Source organism: Penaeus japonicus, unplaced genomic scaffold (genome assembly GCF_977035675.1).
Source record: "Penaeus japonicus unplaced genomic scaffold, GWHDUDI00000001_assembly GWHDUDI00000002, whole genome shotgun sequence".
Lineage (NCBI taxonomy): Eukaryota > Metazoa > Arthropoda > Malacostraca > Decapoda > Penaeidae > Penaeus > Penaeus japonicus.
Genome location: NW_028234404.1, coordinates 8,021,123 through 8,038,622, shown reverse-complemented (window position 1 = coordinate 8,038,622; position 17,500 = coordinate 8,021,123). Strand labels below are relative to the sequence as shown.

Genomic DNA, 17,500 nt, shown 5'->3' with positions numbered 1-17,500 from the left:
GCCGTTGACTCTCATTTGTTTCTTGAGTGCGCCTTTGACTCTCATTTGTTTCTTGAATGCGCCTTTGACTCTCATTTGTTTCTTGAATGCGCCTTTGACTCTCATTTGTTTCTTGAATGCGCCTTTGACTCTGTTTTTCTGTTTGTTTCGTTTTGTTTTGTTTTGTTTGAGAGAATCCAAGTCCGGTTTTTCTTCGTATGTAAGCCGCTAAAGTGTAATTTTTGTTAGGTATTCTCTCGTAAAGTCAAAATATCGTAGATAAATGAATATAGAAAGTATCCTACTTGTCTTTTTTGTATTATTAAGGGAAAATAGTCTCTAAATTCTATTAATCTGCCCAATTACCGACTGTGACGTCATATATTCCTGATTACGTCATCACTACGTCACTCTGGACCGATTAGCCGAACTGATAGAAAAATATTATATTCAGTCACAACCACGCCACCGGACTCAACCAAACTCTCAGACTCACCAACCATCCACCTACCATTTCACTATCTACCAACCAACTTATCAATCGCCCCCCCCTCCCCCCCCCTCCCCCCTTCCCACTACCTACCAACCCCCTACCCCCACTACCACCCCCCTCACCACGTTTATCAATATTCTAACCCACGCAAATATTAACCCTACCTAACAAATTAACACCACGCCAACCCACCAGGAATCTACCACTTCTCCACCTACCATTCAACCACCTCCACCCAACCAAAACCTCCACCACTTCCACCAAATGACTCCTACCTTACCACCGTATCCTCATACCACACATCCACTACCATCTCAGGGAAACCCACTAACCCACTAACCCACCCAGCCCCAATCAACCCACCAACCCACCCAGCCCCAATCAACCCACCAACCCACCCAGCCCCAATCCCACCCCCCACCCCCACCCCCCCGCCCCATCACCCGCACCCACCCAGCCCCAATCAACCCACCAACCCACCCAGCCCCCCTCACCCCAACCCCAAAACCCACTCAACCCCACCCAGCCCCAATCAACCCACCAACCCACCCAGCCCCAATCAACCCACCAACCCACCCAGCCCCAATCAACCCACCAACCCACCCAGCCCCAATCAACCCACCAACCCACCCAGCCCCAATCAACCCACCAACCCACCCAGCCCCAATCAACCCACCAACCCACCCCACCAGCCACCTAATCCCGCACAGAGCCCACCACAACCCCCCACCCCCCTCCGCCCTAAATCAAAAACACCCACCCCATCACCCACCCACCCCAATCAACCCACCACACCCACCGCAGTCCCCCAACCCCGGCAACCACACTAACCCACATCCCCCCAGCCCCAATCAACCCACTACCCCACCCACCCCCCCTAATCAACCCACTAACCCACCCAGCCCCAATCAACCCACTAACCCACCCAGCCCCAATCAACCCACTAACCCACCCAGCCCCAATCAACCCACCAACCCACCCAGCCCCAATCAACCCACTAACCCACCCAGCCCTAATCAACCCACTAACCCACCCAGCCCCAATCAACCCACCAACCCACCCAGCCCCAATCAACCCACTAACCCACCCAGCCCTAATCAACCCACTAACCCACCCAGCCCTAATCAACCCCCCACTACCCCCCACCCATGCCCCCCTCAATCCCCACACCCCCCACTAACCACACCCATCCCTCCCTCATCAACCCACTCCCCCCCACCCAGCCCCCTAATCAACACACCTAACCCCACGCTCAGCCCCAATCTAACCCACCCCACTCCCAGCCCCACTCAACCCACCAACACAAACCCACCCCCCACCGGCCCTAAACAAAACCCACTAACCGACCCAAGCCCTAATCAACACACCCGCACTAACCCACCCAGCCCTAAGTCAACCCAACTAACCCACCCAGCCAGCCCCCAACTCCACCCACAACCTCACCTCAGGCCCCAATTCAAAAACCCCCCAACCACCACCCATCCCCAATCCACCCACTACACCACCCCAACCCAGCCCCAATCAACCCACTAACCCACACCCAGCCCTAATCAACCCACTAACCCACCCAGCCCCAATCAACCCACCAACCCACCCAGCCCTAATCAACCCAATAACCCACCCCCCAGCGCCCCACTCAACCCCACAAACACCACCCCACACCCCCCTAATCCAACCCACTCACCCACCCAGGCCCCCCGCCCTACTATCAACCCCACACCAACCCACCCCAGCATCCCAATCAACCCACTAACCCTCCCCCCTCATCACCCCCAACCCCACCCATTCCCCAATCCACACCCACCAACCCCACCCAGCCCTATCACCCCAACTATCCCCACACCCAGCCCAAATCAACCCCCCAACCCACCCAGCCCCAATCAACCCACTAACCCACCCAGCCCTAATCAACCCACCAACCCACCCCAGCCCCACTCACCCCCCTAAATCCCACTCCACTAACGACCCACCCCACCCACAACAACCCCCTAACCCACTCCAAGCCCTAATCAACCTCACTAACCCCCACCCACCCCACTCAACCCACCTAACCCCCTCCTCCACCCAGCATACCCTGAATCAACCCACCCAACCCCCACCCCCCCCAATCAACCCACTAACCCACCCAGCCCAATCAACCCACTAACCCACCCAGCCCTAATCAACCCACTAACCCACCCAGCCCCACCCACCCCCACCAAAAAACTCAACCCACTAACCCACCCAGCCCTAATCAACCCACTAACCCACCCCAGCCCCCAACAACCCCCCAACCCACCCAGCCCTACCAACCACTAACACCCCATACCCCCCAACCCAGCACCACCCCCATCAAACCCACTAACCCACCCAAACCCCCCAATCAACACCCCACAACCACCCACCCAGCCCCAATCAACCCACTAACCCACCCAGCCCTAATCAACCCACTAACCCACCCAGCCCTAATCAACCCACTAACCCACCCAGCCCCAATCAACCCACTAACCCACCCACCCCCGAGCCCCCCCTAAATCCAACCACACCAACCCACCGCAGCCCTACTCACCCCACCCACTACTCACCCACCCAGCCCTAATCAAACCCCCTAACCCAACCCAGTACCCACACCACCCCCAATCCCCCAAAACCCACTAAACCCACCCAGCCCTAATCAACCCACTACCACCCACACCCACCCCAATCAAACCCACTAACCCCACCCAGGCCTAATCACCCCCCAACCACCCCCCAAACAACCCATTAACCCACCCACACACCTAATCAACGCCACCAACCCGACCACCCCCTACACCCAATCAAACCACCCAACTCGCACCCAGCCCCAATCAACCCACCCACCCAGCCCTAATCAACCCACCAACCCACCCAGCCCCAATCAACCCACCAACCCACCCAGCCCTAATCAACCCACCAACCCACCCACGCCATGTATCCTCTAAATGAACCCACCCCTTCATGAACTTACCACCATCAACCCACCAATCTACCCCTACTTGAACCAACCCCATCAACCTACCAGTCCCACACCAGCCCTCCCCCCCCCCTCTTACTCCTCTACCACCAACCCACCCACATCAACCCACCAGCCCACCCACATCAACCTATCAACCCACCCACATCAACTCACCCACTCCCACCAGCCAACCAACCCCCTTACCCCGTACCCCCCCTAGACACCCCCCCCCTAGACACACCCCCAAACACCTAACCAACCCCATCTCTCTCTCTCTCTCTCTCTCTCTCTCTCTCTCCTCTCCACCCCTCGTCCTCTCCACTCTCTTCATCTTCTCTCTCTCTCTCTCTCTCTCTCTCTCTACCTCCTCTCTCTCCTCTCCCTCTCTCTCTCCATCTCTAGCTCCCTCTCTTCTTCTCTTCTCATCTCTCTCTCTCTCTCTCACTCTCCCTCTCTCTCTCATCTCTCTCTATCCTCTCACTCTCTCTCTCTCTCTCTCTCTCTCTCTCTCTCTCTCTCTCTCTCTCGCTCTCGTCTCTCACACACACTTCCTCTCTCTCTCTCTCTCCTCTCCAAATCACCCTCTCTCTCTCTACGCTCTCTCTACTCTCTCTCTCTCTCTCCGCTCTCCTCTCTCTCTCTCTCGTCTCTCCTATCTCTCCCTCTCCTCCCTCCCCTCTCTCTCTCTCTCCTCGCCTCTCTCTCTCCTCTCCTCTCCCTCTCTCTCTCTCTCTCTCTCCTCTCTCTCTCTCATCACACTCCTCAACCTCCTCCATCCATCTCTTTCTCTCCTCTCTCTCTCTCTCATCTCTCACTCTCTCTCTCTCTCTCTCTCTCTCTCTCTCTCTCTCTCTCTTCTCTCCATCTCACGACTCTCTCTTTCTCTCTCCTCTCTCACACACTCCCTCTCTCTCACTCCCTCTCCTTCTCCTCACTCTCATCTCTCTCTCGTCTGCTCGCTATTCTCTCTCTTCTCTCTCTCTCTCCATTTCTTTCTTTCCTTCCTCTTGATTCTTTCTCTCTTCTCTCTCTACCTCTCTCTCTCTCTCTCTCTCTCTCTCTCTCGCACTCACATACTCTATCTCTATCCTCTCGCTCCTCCTCTCACTCTCTCTCTCTCTCCTCTCCTCTCTCTCTCTCTCTCCTCTCCTCACCCGCAGTGTATGCCCAGACCCCCCATCATACCCACCATAGACCAATACCAAATAAAAAAAAAAAAGAATAATAAAAAAAAATACAAAAAATCCCAAAAAATCCAAAAACAATAAAAGAAATAAAAAAAAAAAAAAAAAAAAAAAAATATGAAACTAAAAAAAACAACAAAAAAAAAAAAAACCCCAAAAAAATAAAAATTAAATAAAAAAAACCAAAAAAAACTCAATAAAAATACAACCAGAAAAAACAAAAAAAAAAACCCAAAAAAAAAACAACAAAAAAAATAAAAAACAAAAAAAAAAAAAAAAATCAAACCCAAAAAAAACCAAAAAAAAAAATACCAAAAACAAAAACAAATAAAACAAAAAAAAACAAACAACATATAAAAAAAAAAAAAAAAAAATAACAAACAAAAAACAAATAAAACAAAAAAAAAAAAAAAACAAAAAAAAAAAAAAAAAACCAAAAACAAAAAAAAACCAAAAAAAAACAAAAAATAAACCAACACCAAAAAACCACAAAAAAAACAAAAAAAAACAAAAACAAAAAATAAAAAAAACCCAAAAAAAAAAAAAAAAAAAAAAAATAACCCAAAAAAAACCAAAAAAAAACAAAAACAAACAAAAAACCCAAACAAAAAAAGAACCCAAAAAAAAAAAAAAAAAAAAAAAAATAAAAAAAACCCAAAACCCAAAAAAAACGCCACCCCAAAACCCACCCAAAACAACAAAAAAAAAAACAAAAAAATTAACAACCAAAAAACACAAAAAAAAAAAAAAAAAAAAAAAAAACAAAAAAAAAAAAAAAATAAAAACAAACAAAAACAAAAACCCAACAAAGAAAAAAAAACCAAAAAAAAAATAAAAACAAATAAAAAAAAAAAAACCAAAAAAAAAACATAAAAAAAAAACAAAAACAAAAACAAATAAACACAAACAAACAAAAAAAAAAAAACAAAACAAAAAACAAAAACAACAACAAACAACAAAAAAAACCAACAAAAAACAAAAAAACAAAAAAAAAACCCACAAAACAAAAAAAAAAAATAAAAAACCCAAAAAAAAAAAAAAAAAAAAAAAAAACAAACACCCAAAAACAAAAAAAAAAACCAAAAACCAAAAACAAAAAAAAAAATAAAATATAAATAAACAACTAAAAAAATAAAAAAAACAACAAAAAAAAAAAAAAAAAAAAAAAAATACAAAAAAAAAACAAAAACAAAAAAAAAAAAAACCCCCCCTTGTTTTCCCCCCAAAAAAACACCTCCCCAACCCCATCTCTCTCTTACTCTCACTCTCACTCACTCACTCATAATAACTATAACTCCTTTCTCTCTATTCCCTTCATTCTCTCTCTACCGATGCCTATAAATCCTTATCTATCTCGACTATATCTCATACATCTATTAACAGCTGTGTATTGCAAACGACAAACAAACCATTTATAACCAATAAAAAATAACAGATAGTAAATCACCAAAAACCTAACTAAAAATAAAAAAAATAGATATATATATCTATCACCTAAACTATATCATAAACCAAATTACTATATATATATTATCGAACTACCCTAATCTAGCCCTTCAAAACTAAATAGACTTCAATAAAAATAAATAAATATCTCTTCCCTCCCCATCCCACTCTCGACATAACAATCTCATTTCCACCCATAACTCTATATAAATAAGATCACAAACTATCATATAACTATACTTAAATAACTCCCCATTCAATATCACATAATAACTACTTATATACAATAAATTCAAAACTAACTCCCTACAACTTCATTCCCAATCATCTCTACTCATATAATACCTCTCAATCTCTAGTATGATCTGAAGAACACTCACTTCATACTTATTACACTTCACCCAATGAGAAATTATAAAACACAAATCTCTCTCTCTACGTCTCTCCTTCCTCCCTCTCATCTCCCCTATCTCTCTCACAACTCTCTCTCTCTCTCTCCTCTCTCGCTCCTTCTCCTCTCCACTCTCCTCTTCTCCTCCTCTTCTCTTCCTCCTGCCTCCTCTCACTCTTCTTAACATCCTCCATCCCCATCCCTCCTCCCCTTCTCTTTCTCCGGCTCTTCTCCCGCACTCCACAATCTTCCCCCCCGTCACCACTTCCCTCCAATCCTCTACTTCCGATTTCTACTTCGCCTCTCTTCACCTCTTCCTACTCTCTTCATCACCCCTCCTCTCTCAACTCAACCCACTTCCGAAAACTCCTCCTCTCTCCTCCTCACCTCGTCACTCTAACTCGCCACTCTACACTCCCCACTCTCCTCTCCTATCTCTCTTCCCTCTCACTCTCCTCTCTCCCTCTCTCCTCCTCTCTGCTCCTCTTCTCTCTCCTCTCACTCTCTCCTCTCCCATCACATCTCCTCTCTCCTCTCCTTCGCCCCCTGTATCTTTCTCTCCTCGGACTCCTCACTCCTCTTCTCCTCCTCTCTCTCTCTTCGCTCCTCCCTCGCCTCTTCTCTCACTTCCCTCTCTCACCCCATTCCCTCTCCCCTCTACTCCCCTTCCCCACACCTCTCCATCCCTCCACCCCCAATCCTCCCCCCCCTCCAATTCTCCCCTCTCCCTCACTCTATCACTCTCCCTCACTCTCCCTATCTCCCCCTCCTCCCCCTCACTCTCCCTTCTCTCCAACCCCCTCTCCCCTCTCCTCTCCCTCTCTCCCTACTTCTCTCTCCTCTCCTCCTCTCGACTCTCTCTCCCCTCTTCACTCTCCTCTCCTCTCTCCTCCTCCAACACTATCTCATAGCTCTCTCCCCTCTCCTGCTTCTCCCCTTCCCCCCCTCTCCCAGTCTCCCCCCCTCCCTCCCTCTCCCATCTCCCTCCCTCCAACTCTCCCTACCCCCTCCCTATCTCCTCCTCTCCCCACACCCCTCTACCCTCCACTCCTCTCCCACCTCCTCTCTCATCCCCCTCTCCCTTCTCTCCTCCCATCCCTCTCCCCCTCCTCCTCCCCTTTTTCTCCGTCTCCATCCCCCTCATTCTCCGTAACCTCCCTCTCCCGACCCTTATCTCCCTCCTCTCCTCCTTTCCCCCCCTTCCCTCATCTTCTCCCACTATTCCCTTCCCTTCCCTTCCCTCCCTCCCTCCATTTTCCCCTTATTTCCCTTCTTTCCCTCTCCCTCCTTTCCTCCCTTTTTCCCATTCCCTCTTTCCTTCTTCCCTCCCCACCTCCCTCTCCCTCCACTCCTCCCTCTCCCTATCCCTTTTCCCTTTCCCCTATACCCTCTCCCTCTCCCACTTTCCCTCCCCCTCATCCTTATCCTTCCCGTCTCTGTTTGACCCTTCTCCCTCCATTCCGCCCTCTCATACCCTCATCCCAATCTATTATTCCTCCCCTCCTCTCCCTCTCCTGTCCCTTCTCCCACTCCCTCCCTTCCCTCCCTACCTTCCCCTCCTATGAGATCTTAACCCTTTTACTACCCACACCCTCATATCTTCCTTCTCTCCACTACCCACCCTATTTCAATTAATCCCCCCGTCTGTGTAACCCATTCAATACCCGAATCCCCTCCACTCCCACCCTACTTCCCATACAACCCACCCACCAAATCCTCACTCCAGTCCCTCCCACCTGATCTCCCTCACTTCTCACCTAACCCATATATCCCACCTCTCACCCACCCACCACCCAGCTCCAAACCCTCCCCCCTCTCTCCTCCCTTCGTCGCCTATCACCCTATAAACCCCCCTACCCACCCTGACCCGATGCATCCAACACCCTCCCTTACTCCCTTACCCTCCCTCTTCCCAACACCTGTCCCTTGTTCCCCCACCATACCTCTCCCTCATCTCCCTCCCTGTCCTGTCCCTATCCATGACACTCCCACCCGTCTTTAACCCCTCGCCAACCATTTTTCCCACCATAATTCTCTCCCTCCCCACTCCCTATACCCGACCCCCCTTCCCACTAAGGTCTCCCCCTGCACTCTCCCACCCTTCCCACTCCCACTCCCCCCTATACCCTCCCTACACCTTCCCTCCCATACTCTCTTCCCTCTAATGCCTCTCCCTTTATCCCATCCCCACACCCTTCTCCTCTCCCACCTCTCCTCTTTCACTTATCTTGACCTTCTCCCCCCTCCCCCTCTCCCCCCTATTGTCCCTCTCCTCACCCTGATCCCTGTCCTCACACCCCTCCCCCTCCCCCTCCCTCGCCCTCTCCCTCTCCCTACTACCCTCATCCCCTTCCCCTCCCCCCCCCCATCACTCCCCTCCCTCCCACTCCCGCCCTCCCGCTCCCTCCCTCCCTCCCTCCCCCTCCCTCTCCCTCCCTCCCTCTCTCTCCCTCCCTCTCCCTCCCTCCCTCCCCCCCCATCACTCTCCCTCCCTCCCACTCTCTCCCTCCCTCCCTCCCCATCCCTCCCACTCCCACCCTCCCCATCACTCTCACTCCCTCCCTCCCCCTCTCACTCACTCTCCCTCCCTCCCTCCCCATCCCTCCCACTCCCACCCTCCCCATCACTCTCACTCCCTCCCTCCCCCTCTCACTCACTCTCCCTCCCTCCCTCCCTCCCCATCACTCTCCCCCTCCCTCCCTCCCTCCCTCCCTCTCACTCCCACTCCCTCCCTCACCCTCCCTCACTCCCTCCCCATCCCTCCCCCTCCCTCTCACTCTCCCCCTCCCTCCCTCCCCATCCCTCTCCCTCTCCCTCCCTCCTTCCCCATCCCACTCCCTCCTTCCCACTCCTTCCCCATCCCTCTCACTCTCCCTCCCCACTCACTCTCCTTCCCACCCTCCCCATCACTCTCCCTCCCTCTCTCACTCCCTCCCTCTCCCTCCCTCCTCTCACTCCCTCCCTCTCCCTCCCTCCCTCCCTCCCCATCACTCTCCCTCCCTCCCACTCTCTCCCTCCCTCTCCCTCCCTCCCTCCCTCCCCATCACTCTCCCTCCCTCCCATTCTCTCCCTCCCTCCCTCCCCATCCCTCCCACTCCCACCCTCCCCATCACTCTCACTCCCTCCCTCCCCATCACTCTCCCTCCCTCCCACTCTCTCCCTCCCTCTCCCTCCCTCCCTCCCTCCCCCTCACTCTCCCTCCCACCCACTCTCTCCCTCCCTCCCTCTCCCTCCCTCCCTCCCTCCCTCCCTCCCCATCACTCTCCCTCCCTCCCACTCTCTCCCTCCCTCCGTCCCTCCCTCTCCCTCACTCCCTCCCCATCACTCTCACTCCCTCCCTCCCTCCCCATCCCTCCCCCTCCCTCTCACTCTCTCTCTCCCTCCCTCCCTCTCTCTCTCCCTCCCTCCCTCTCACCCTCCTTCCCCATCCCTCTCCCACTCCTTCCCCATCACTCTCCCCATCACTCTCCCTCCTCCTCTCCCTCTCCCTCCTTCCCCATCCCTCTCCCTCCCCATCACTCGAAAATGAAATAATAGAAATAAATAAATAACTTCAACTAAACGAAAGAATGAAAATAATGAAGAAGAAATATAAGTAAAAATATATACAATATATATATATATAATAAATAATAAAATGAAATTAAGAGAAATAAATCAGTAAAAGAAATGTGTTGTTGTTTTGTTTGTTTTTATTTTTTTTGTTTATTATTTTTTATCCATTTTTAAATATTTACTTTTGGTACAATGTTTGTTATGTCATTTTTAAATTGTTTTTTTTCTTTTTGTATTTTCTCTGTTTCCCAAGTTAGGGGGTGGTGGGGGGGGGGGGGGGGGGGGGGGGTGGGGGGGGGGGGGGGGGGGGGGGGGGGGGGGGGGGGGTGGGGGGGGGGGGGGGGGGTTTTTTAAAATTTTTTGTTTTCATTATTTTTGTATATCTTTTCTACTATTATTTAATTTTTTTTAATTTATATTTTCTTTCTCCTTTTTTTATTTCACATTCACTCTTTATACTCCCTCCCTCTCCCTCCCCCCCTCCCTCCCTCCCCCTCCCTCCCCCTCCCTCTCCCTCTCTCTCCCTCCCTCCCCATCACTCTCCCTCCCTCCCACTCTCCCACTCCTTCCCCATCCCTCCCACTCCCACCCTCCCCCCCTCCCTCCCTCCCCATCACTCTCCCTCCCACTACCCTCTCACTCACTCTCTCTCCCTCTCCCTCTCCCTCCCCCTCCCTCCCTCCCCATCCCTCCCACTCCCACCCTCCCCATCACTCTCCCTCCCTCCCTCCCCATCCCTCTCCCTCCCTCCCACTCTCCCTCCCTCCCCCCCTCCCTCCCACCCTCCCTCCTTCCCCATCACCCTCCTCCTCTCCCCATCACTCTCCTCCTTTCCCTCCCTCCTTCCCCATCCCTCCCCCTCCCTCTCACTCTCTCCCTCCCACTCACCCTCCCCATCACTCCCTCCCTCCCCATCCCACTCCCTCCTTCCCCATCACTCTCACCCTCCCACTCCCTCCTTCCCACCCTCCCACTCACCCTCCCACTCACCCTTTCCCTCTCACTCACTCTCTCTCTCCCCCTCTCCCCACAGTGTATTGCACCGACCCGCCCATCATCCCCAACGCAAGGCACAACGGTCCCGACGGCAGCAAGAGATTCCCCGTCAACCACACACTCCACTACTCCTGCAACCAAGGCTACTCCACCTCGGGCTTCGATGTGGCCAAGTGTTTCCTCTACAACAACACGATGCAGTGGTTCGGCCCGGAGATCGAGTGCGAGCGTGAGTTGCGAGGGGGGTTGTGGTTGTTGTTGTTTGGTTTTGGTTGTTGTTGTTGTTGTTGTTGTTGTTGTTGTTGTTGTTGTTGTTATTATTATTATCATTATCATTTTTATTATCATTATTATTATTGTCATCATCATTATTATCATTATCATTGCCATTTTCATTATCATTATCATTATTATCATTATCATTATTATCATTATCATTGCCATTATCATTATCATCATCATTATTATTATTACTATTATTATTATTATTATTATTATTATTATTATTATTATTATTATTATTATTATCATTATTATTATCATCATTATCATCATCATTATTATTATTATAATCATCATTATCATTATCACCATTGCCTTTGCTATGGTTATCATCAGTATCATTATTATCATTATTTTCCCTATATTGTTGTTATTGTTGTTAGTAGTGTTGTTATTATCAATACTATCCCTTTTGTTATCATTATCATCATTATTATAACTCTCATTATTATGATTATCCTTATCGTTATTATCATTATTATCATCATCATCATCATCATTATTATTATTATCATTACCATCATTATCATTAATATAACCATTATTGATATCACCATCATCACCACCATCATTACAACTCACACTACAGAATTCCCACGCCAACCAAGATGGTTACACTCTTGAAACACCGCCCCCCCCTCCCCTCTCCCCTCCCCCCTCCTCTCCCCCTCCTCCTCTCCTTCCCTCCTTCCCCTCTCCTTCCCCCCTTCCACTTCCCCTCCCCCTCTCCCCCCCTCCCCTCCCTTCGCGGTTGGTAAATCCGCGGTTGTCGAGACTAAAAGCTTATTGGACGCATCATCAATAATATACGCTTGGGAAACCGATATAAAGCTTATAGTGACGTAACGGAGGGAGATTCAGCTACAGGGGAGAGGAAAACACTATAGGTATGGTGGGGTGGATGCTGCACTATAGTGATGGTGAGGAAAGCACTATAGATGTGGTGGGATAGATATTGCACTATAGCAATGGTGAGAAAACTCTATAGCTGTGGTGAGATAGACACTACACTACAACAATGTTGAGAAGAAACACTATATATATGGTGAGAAAAGCACTGTACTACAGCAATGGTGAGAAAAACACTACGCTACAGCAAACGCGAAGAAACACTATAACTATGGCGAGATAAACACTACACTACAGTAATGTTTAGAAAAAAAGCACTATATCTATGGTGAGAAAGCACTACACTACAGCAATGATGAGAAAAACACTACAACATTTGTGAGAAATACACCATAACAGTGGTGAAAAAAGCACTACAGCTGCAGGGAGATAAACACCACACTATAGTGATGGTGATAAGAACACTATATCAACAATAGAACAAACAATACAACAATGATAACAACACATCACACCAATAATAAAAACAAATACTAAACACTTGATATAAGAAACACTATAGCATCGATAACAAAAACACTATAACAGTAATGATTATTGTCTTTCCTTTATTCTCTTTCCTCTCTCCTTCTCTTTCTTACTTCCATACTGTTAGTAGAGTCCGTAACTTTCAGAGTTAAGATTGGTCTTAAGATAAAAAAAAAGATTAAAAAAAAAAAAAATTAGACTGAAGAGAATCAGAAGTGCCTTCTTGGTTGGCGAAATGGTATGTTTATAAGATAATTATAATAATGATAATGATAATAATAATAATAATAATGGTTAATTAATGGTTAAAATAAGTTGAATAAAATAAAAAAGTTTGAATTAAAAAAAATCTTCTAATTAATTCATTATTATCAATCATTAATTATTATTAGTTATTAATTTCGTTTATTAATAATGATTAATAAATCATTAATAGATCAACTAATTAACCTAATCACGGTGTTATTATCAGTGTCAATCTTTCGTGACAGTATTCCCCAAGGCAGCAACATCGTTATGACTGTCATCATTATCATTATCATTGTCCATTATCATCAGTATTATCGTCATTATTATCATTATCATCATTACCGTTCTCATTATCATCATTACTATCATTATCAATATCATCACTATTATATCATCGCTATCATTATCATCATTATCAATATCATCACTATTATATTATCATTAACTTCATTGTCATTACTATTTCTATTATCATTAATTCGATATCATTATCATTATAATCACTAGCATCATTACCATCATTATCTCATTATCACCGTTATCATAATCACTAACATCACCATTACTATCACTATCATCACTATAATCATCATTATAACCAGAAACACTATTACCAACATCATTAAAACCATTAAAACCACCATACACCATCAACATCCCCATAATCACGGAACACCACAATCACCACTATCGTCAACCACTATCACCACAATCATCCCTATCTTCCCTCTTCTCCCCCCCCCACCATCACCACCATCACCACACTCATCACTAACCTCCCTCTCTTCCCTCATCTCTCTCCCCCCCACCATCACCACAATCACCATTGACCTCCCTCTCTTCCCTCCTCTCCCCCCCCCACCATCACCACAATCACCACAACCATCACAATCATCACTAACCTCCCCCTCTCCCCTCATCTCCCCCACCATCACCACAATCACCATCACAATCACCACAATCATCACTAACCTCCCTCTCTTCCCTCTTCTCCCCCCCACCATCACCACAATCACCACAATCATCACTAACCTCCCTCTCTTCCCTCATCTCCCCCCCCACCACCATCACCACAATCACCACCATCACCACAACCATCACTAACCTCCCTCCTCTCTTCCCTAATCTCCCCCCCCCCACCATCACCACAATCACCACCATCACCACAATCACCACCACCATCACTAACCTCCCTCCTCTCTTCCCTCTCTTCCCTCTCCTCCCCCCTGACCCCCCACCCCACACCCCCGCCCCCACACAGCCAAGACCTGCGGCGACCCCGGCGAGATCCTGAACGGCTACAAGAACAGCTCCTGCTACGCCTACTCCTGCAGGATCACCTACCAATGTCGACCTGGATTCGAGCTCGAGGGACACAGCCACTTCTACTGTCAGCATGATGGGTCTTGGAGTCCCAGGGATCTGCCTGCTTGTAAACGTGAGTGGATTGGTTGGGGATTGGGATTGGTGGGGATTGGGGATTGGTGGGGATTGGGATTGGTGGGGATTGGGGTTGGTGGGGATTGGGGTTGATGGGTTGGGAGGCTGGGATTTTGGGATTGGGAGGTTGGGATTGTGGGATTGGGAAGCTGGGAGGTTGGGATTGGTGGGGATTGGGAGGCTGGGATTGTGATATTGGGAGGCTAGGATTGTGGGATTGGTGGGATTGGGAGGCTGGGACTGTGGTAGATGGGAGGACGTTTCGGATTCGTCGGGATTGTGGGAAGGGGAGGTGGTTGGGTTTTGGGGTTGGGAGGGGGTCGATGGGTTCTTGTGGGTTTGGGTCTGTATGAGATGGGGGATTCGCGAATCAAGGATTGTGAGAAGTGAGGGATTTACGAATCAGGGAGTGAGCGAGATGAGGGATTCGCGAATCAGGAATTGTGCAGACAGAGGGAACTGTGAAGGCAGGCCTGAAAAAAGAAAAAAAAAATTGTGAATCCAGGCTTGTACGAAAGGTATAATTAAACGAAATTAAACAATATGAAACGAAAGAGTTGTTTTCCATTTATTTAGGGAGAGTTATATACGAATTTCGTGTGTATTGTAACTGCTTGAAAGGAACTAAACAGATTCATATATATCGATATCTGTGTGGAAGTATATCTATACTATGTAATTTATTCCAGATATGTATATATGTATGTTGTAGTGTGTATTGTTCTGAATACAACACGTTTGTGAAATAGTGGATGAATATTCAGTTTTACAAAAACATGTTGAAATGGCTTGTTATGTTACAGGTGAATGAATATATATTAAAGAAAACAAAGACCTCTGAATATATTTTTGCAACTATTTCAGGCAATACGTTGCAATGTACTGCGGTAGAATTCTGTCTCGGCTTTGATAGAAAAAAAAATTGTGCAATGCTCGCTTAGAATGTGTCTGGTCGGGATGGGAAATTTGGTTGCATAAACCATACAGTGTCTGGTTCTCTATATAAACTAAATACTTATGTATGGATGCAATTGAGAAATAAATATACAGACACACTTGAAAGGCAAACAAACAGATGAAAACGATATACATGTACACAGACACACCCAAAACGCAAACACACAGACACACTCGAAATGGAAAGATACAAACACACTCGAAACACAAACACACTCGAAATGGAAACATACAGACACACTCAAAATGGAAAGATACAAACACACTCGATAAACAAACACAGACACACTCGAAACACAAAGACACTCGAAATGGAGACATACAGACACACTCGATAAACAAATACACAGACACACTCGAAATCAAAAACAAACCAACGGAACAGAAATACAAAAACAAAGACACAAGCGAAAAACAAAACAAAACAAAACACGGACCTAATCAACAAACAAACACACCGACATACACACACCTTTATGTTACAAACGTAATGGACACGAACACACTTCCTCATTCATAATTTAACCCACATCCCCTTTGGAGCGTCTGCCTCTTACATATGTACATTTCTCTCTTCCTCTCTCATTTCCTCCACCCTCCTCCCACTTCCTCCTCCCTCCTCCCACTTCCTCCACCCTCCTCTCACTTCCTCCACCCTCCTCCCACTTCCTCCACCCTCCTCCCACTTCCTCCACCCTCCTCCCACTTCCTCCACCCTCCTCCCACTTCCTCCACCCTCCTCTCACTTCCTCCACCCTCCTCCCACTTCCTCCACCCTCCTCCCACTTCCTCCACCCTCCTCTCACTTCCTCCACCCTCCTCTCACTTCCTCCATCTCCTCCGACTTCCTCCACCTTCCTTTTACTTCCTCCACCCTCTTCTCACTTCCTCCACCCTCCTCTCACTACCTCCAACCCTCATCTCACTTCCTCCACCCTCCTCTCACTCCCTCCACCCTCCTCTCATTTCCTCCACCCTCCTCCCACTCCCTCCACCCTCCTCCCACTTCCTCCACCCTCCTCTCATTTCCTCCACCCTACTTCCACTTCCTCCTCCCTCCTCCCACTTCCTCCACCCTCCTTCCACTTCCTCCTCCCTCCTCCCACTTCCTCCACCCTCCTCCCACTTCCTCCACCCTCCTCCCACTTCCTCCACCCTCCTCCCACTTCCTCCACCCTCCTCTCATTTTTTTTTTTTTTTGTTTTTGTTTTTTTTTTTTTTTTTTTTTTGGTTTTTTTTTTTTTTTTTTGTTTGTGTGTTTCTTCCTCCACCCTCCTCTCATTTCCTCCACCCTCCTCCCACTCCCTCCACCCTCCTCCCACTTCCTCCACCCTCCTCTCACTTCCTCCACCCTCCTCCCACTTCCTCCACCCTCCTCCCACTTCCTCCACCCTCCTCCCACTTCCTCCACCCTCCTCCCACTTCCTCCACCCTCCTCTCACTTCCTCCACCCTCCTCCCACTTCCTCCACCCTCCTCCCACTTCCTCCACCCTCCTCCCACTTCCTCCACCCTCCTCCCACTTCCTCCACCCTCCTCCCACTTCCTCCACCCTCCTCCCACTTCCTCCACCCTCCTCTCACTCCCTCCACCCTCCTCTCACTTCCTCCACCCTCCTCCCACTTCCTCCACCCTCCTCCCACTTCCTCCACCCTCCTCCCACTTCCTCCACCCTCCTCCCACTTCCTCCACCCTCCTCTCACTTCCTCCACCCTCCTCCCACTTCCTCCACCCTCCTCCCACTTCCTCCACCCTCCTCCCACTTCCTCCACCCTCCTCTCACTTCCTCCACCCTCCTCTCACTCCCTCCACCCTCCTCTCACTCCCTCCACCCTCCTCTCATTTCCTCCACCCTCCTCCCACCTCTTCCACCTTCTTCTCACTCCCTCCACCCTCCTCTCATTTCCTCCAACCCTCCTCCCACTTCCTCCACCCTCCTCTCACTCCCTCCACCCTCCTCTCATTTCCTCCACCCTCCTCTCACTCCCTCCACCCTCCTCTCACTTCCTCCACCCTCCTCTCACTCCCTCCACCCTCCTCTCACTTCCTCCACCCTCCTCTCACTCCCTCCACCCTCCTCTCACTTCCTCCACCCTCCTCCCACTTCCTCCACCCTCCTCTCACTTCCTCCACCCTCCTCTCACTTCCTCCACCCTCCTCTCACTCCCTCCACCCTCCTCTCACTCCCTCCACCCT

The 17,500-nt window shown here is 48.7% G+C and overlaps 1 protein-coding gene across 1 annotated transcript in view; it reads left to right on the top strand.

The window, feature by feature from the left end:
* The window catches only part of LOC122255605 (sushi, von Willebrand factor type A, EGF and pentraxin domain-containing protein 1), a 77,108-nt gene that overhangs the window by 28,510 nt on the left and 31,098 nt on the right, over window positions 1–17,500 (top strand). The window contains exons 7-8 of the mRNA XM_086544861.1: window positions 11,038–11,229; window positions 14,170–14,346. Coding sequence (XP_086400987.1) covers window positions 11,038–11,229; window positions 14,170–14,346 — 369 coding nt within the window. The remainder of the gene's footprint in view (window positions 1–11,037; window positions 11,230–14,169; window positions 14,347–17,500) is intronic.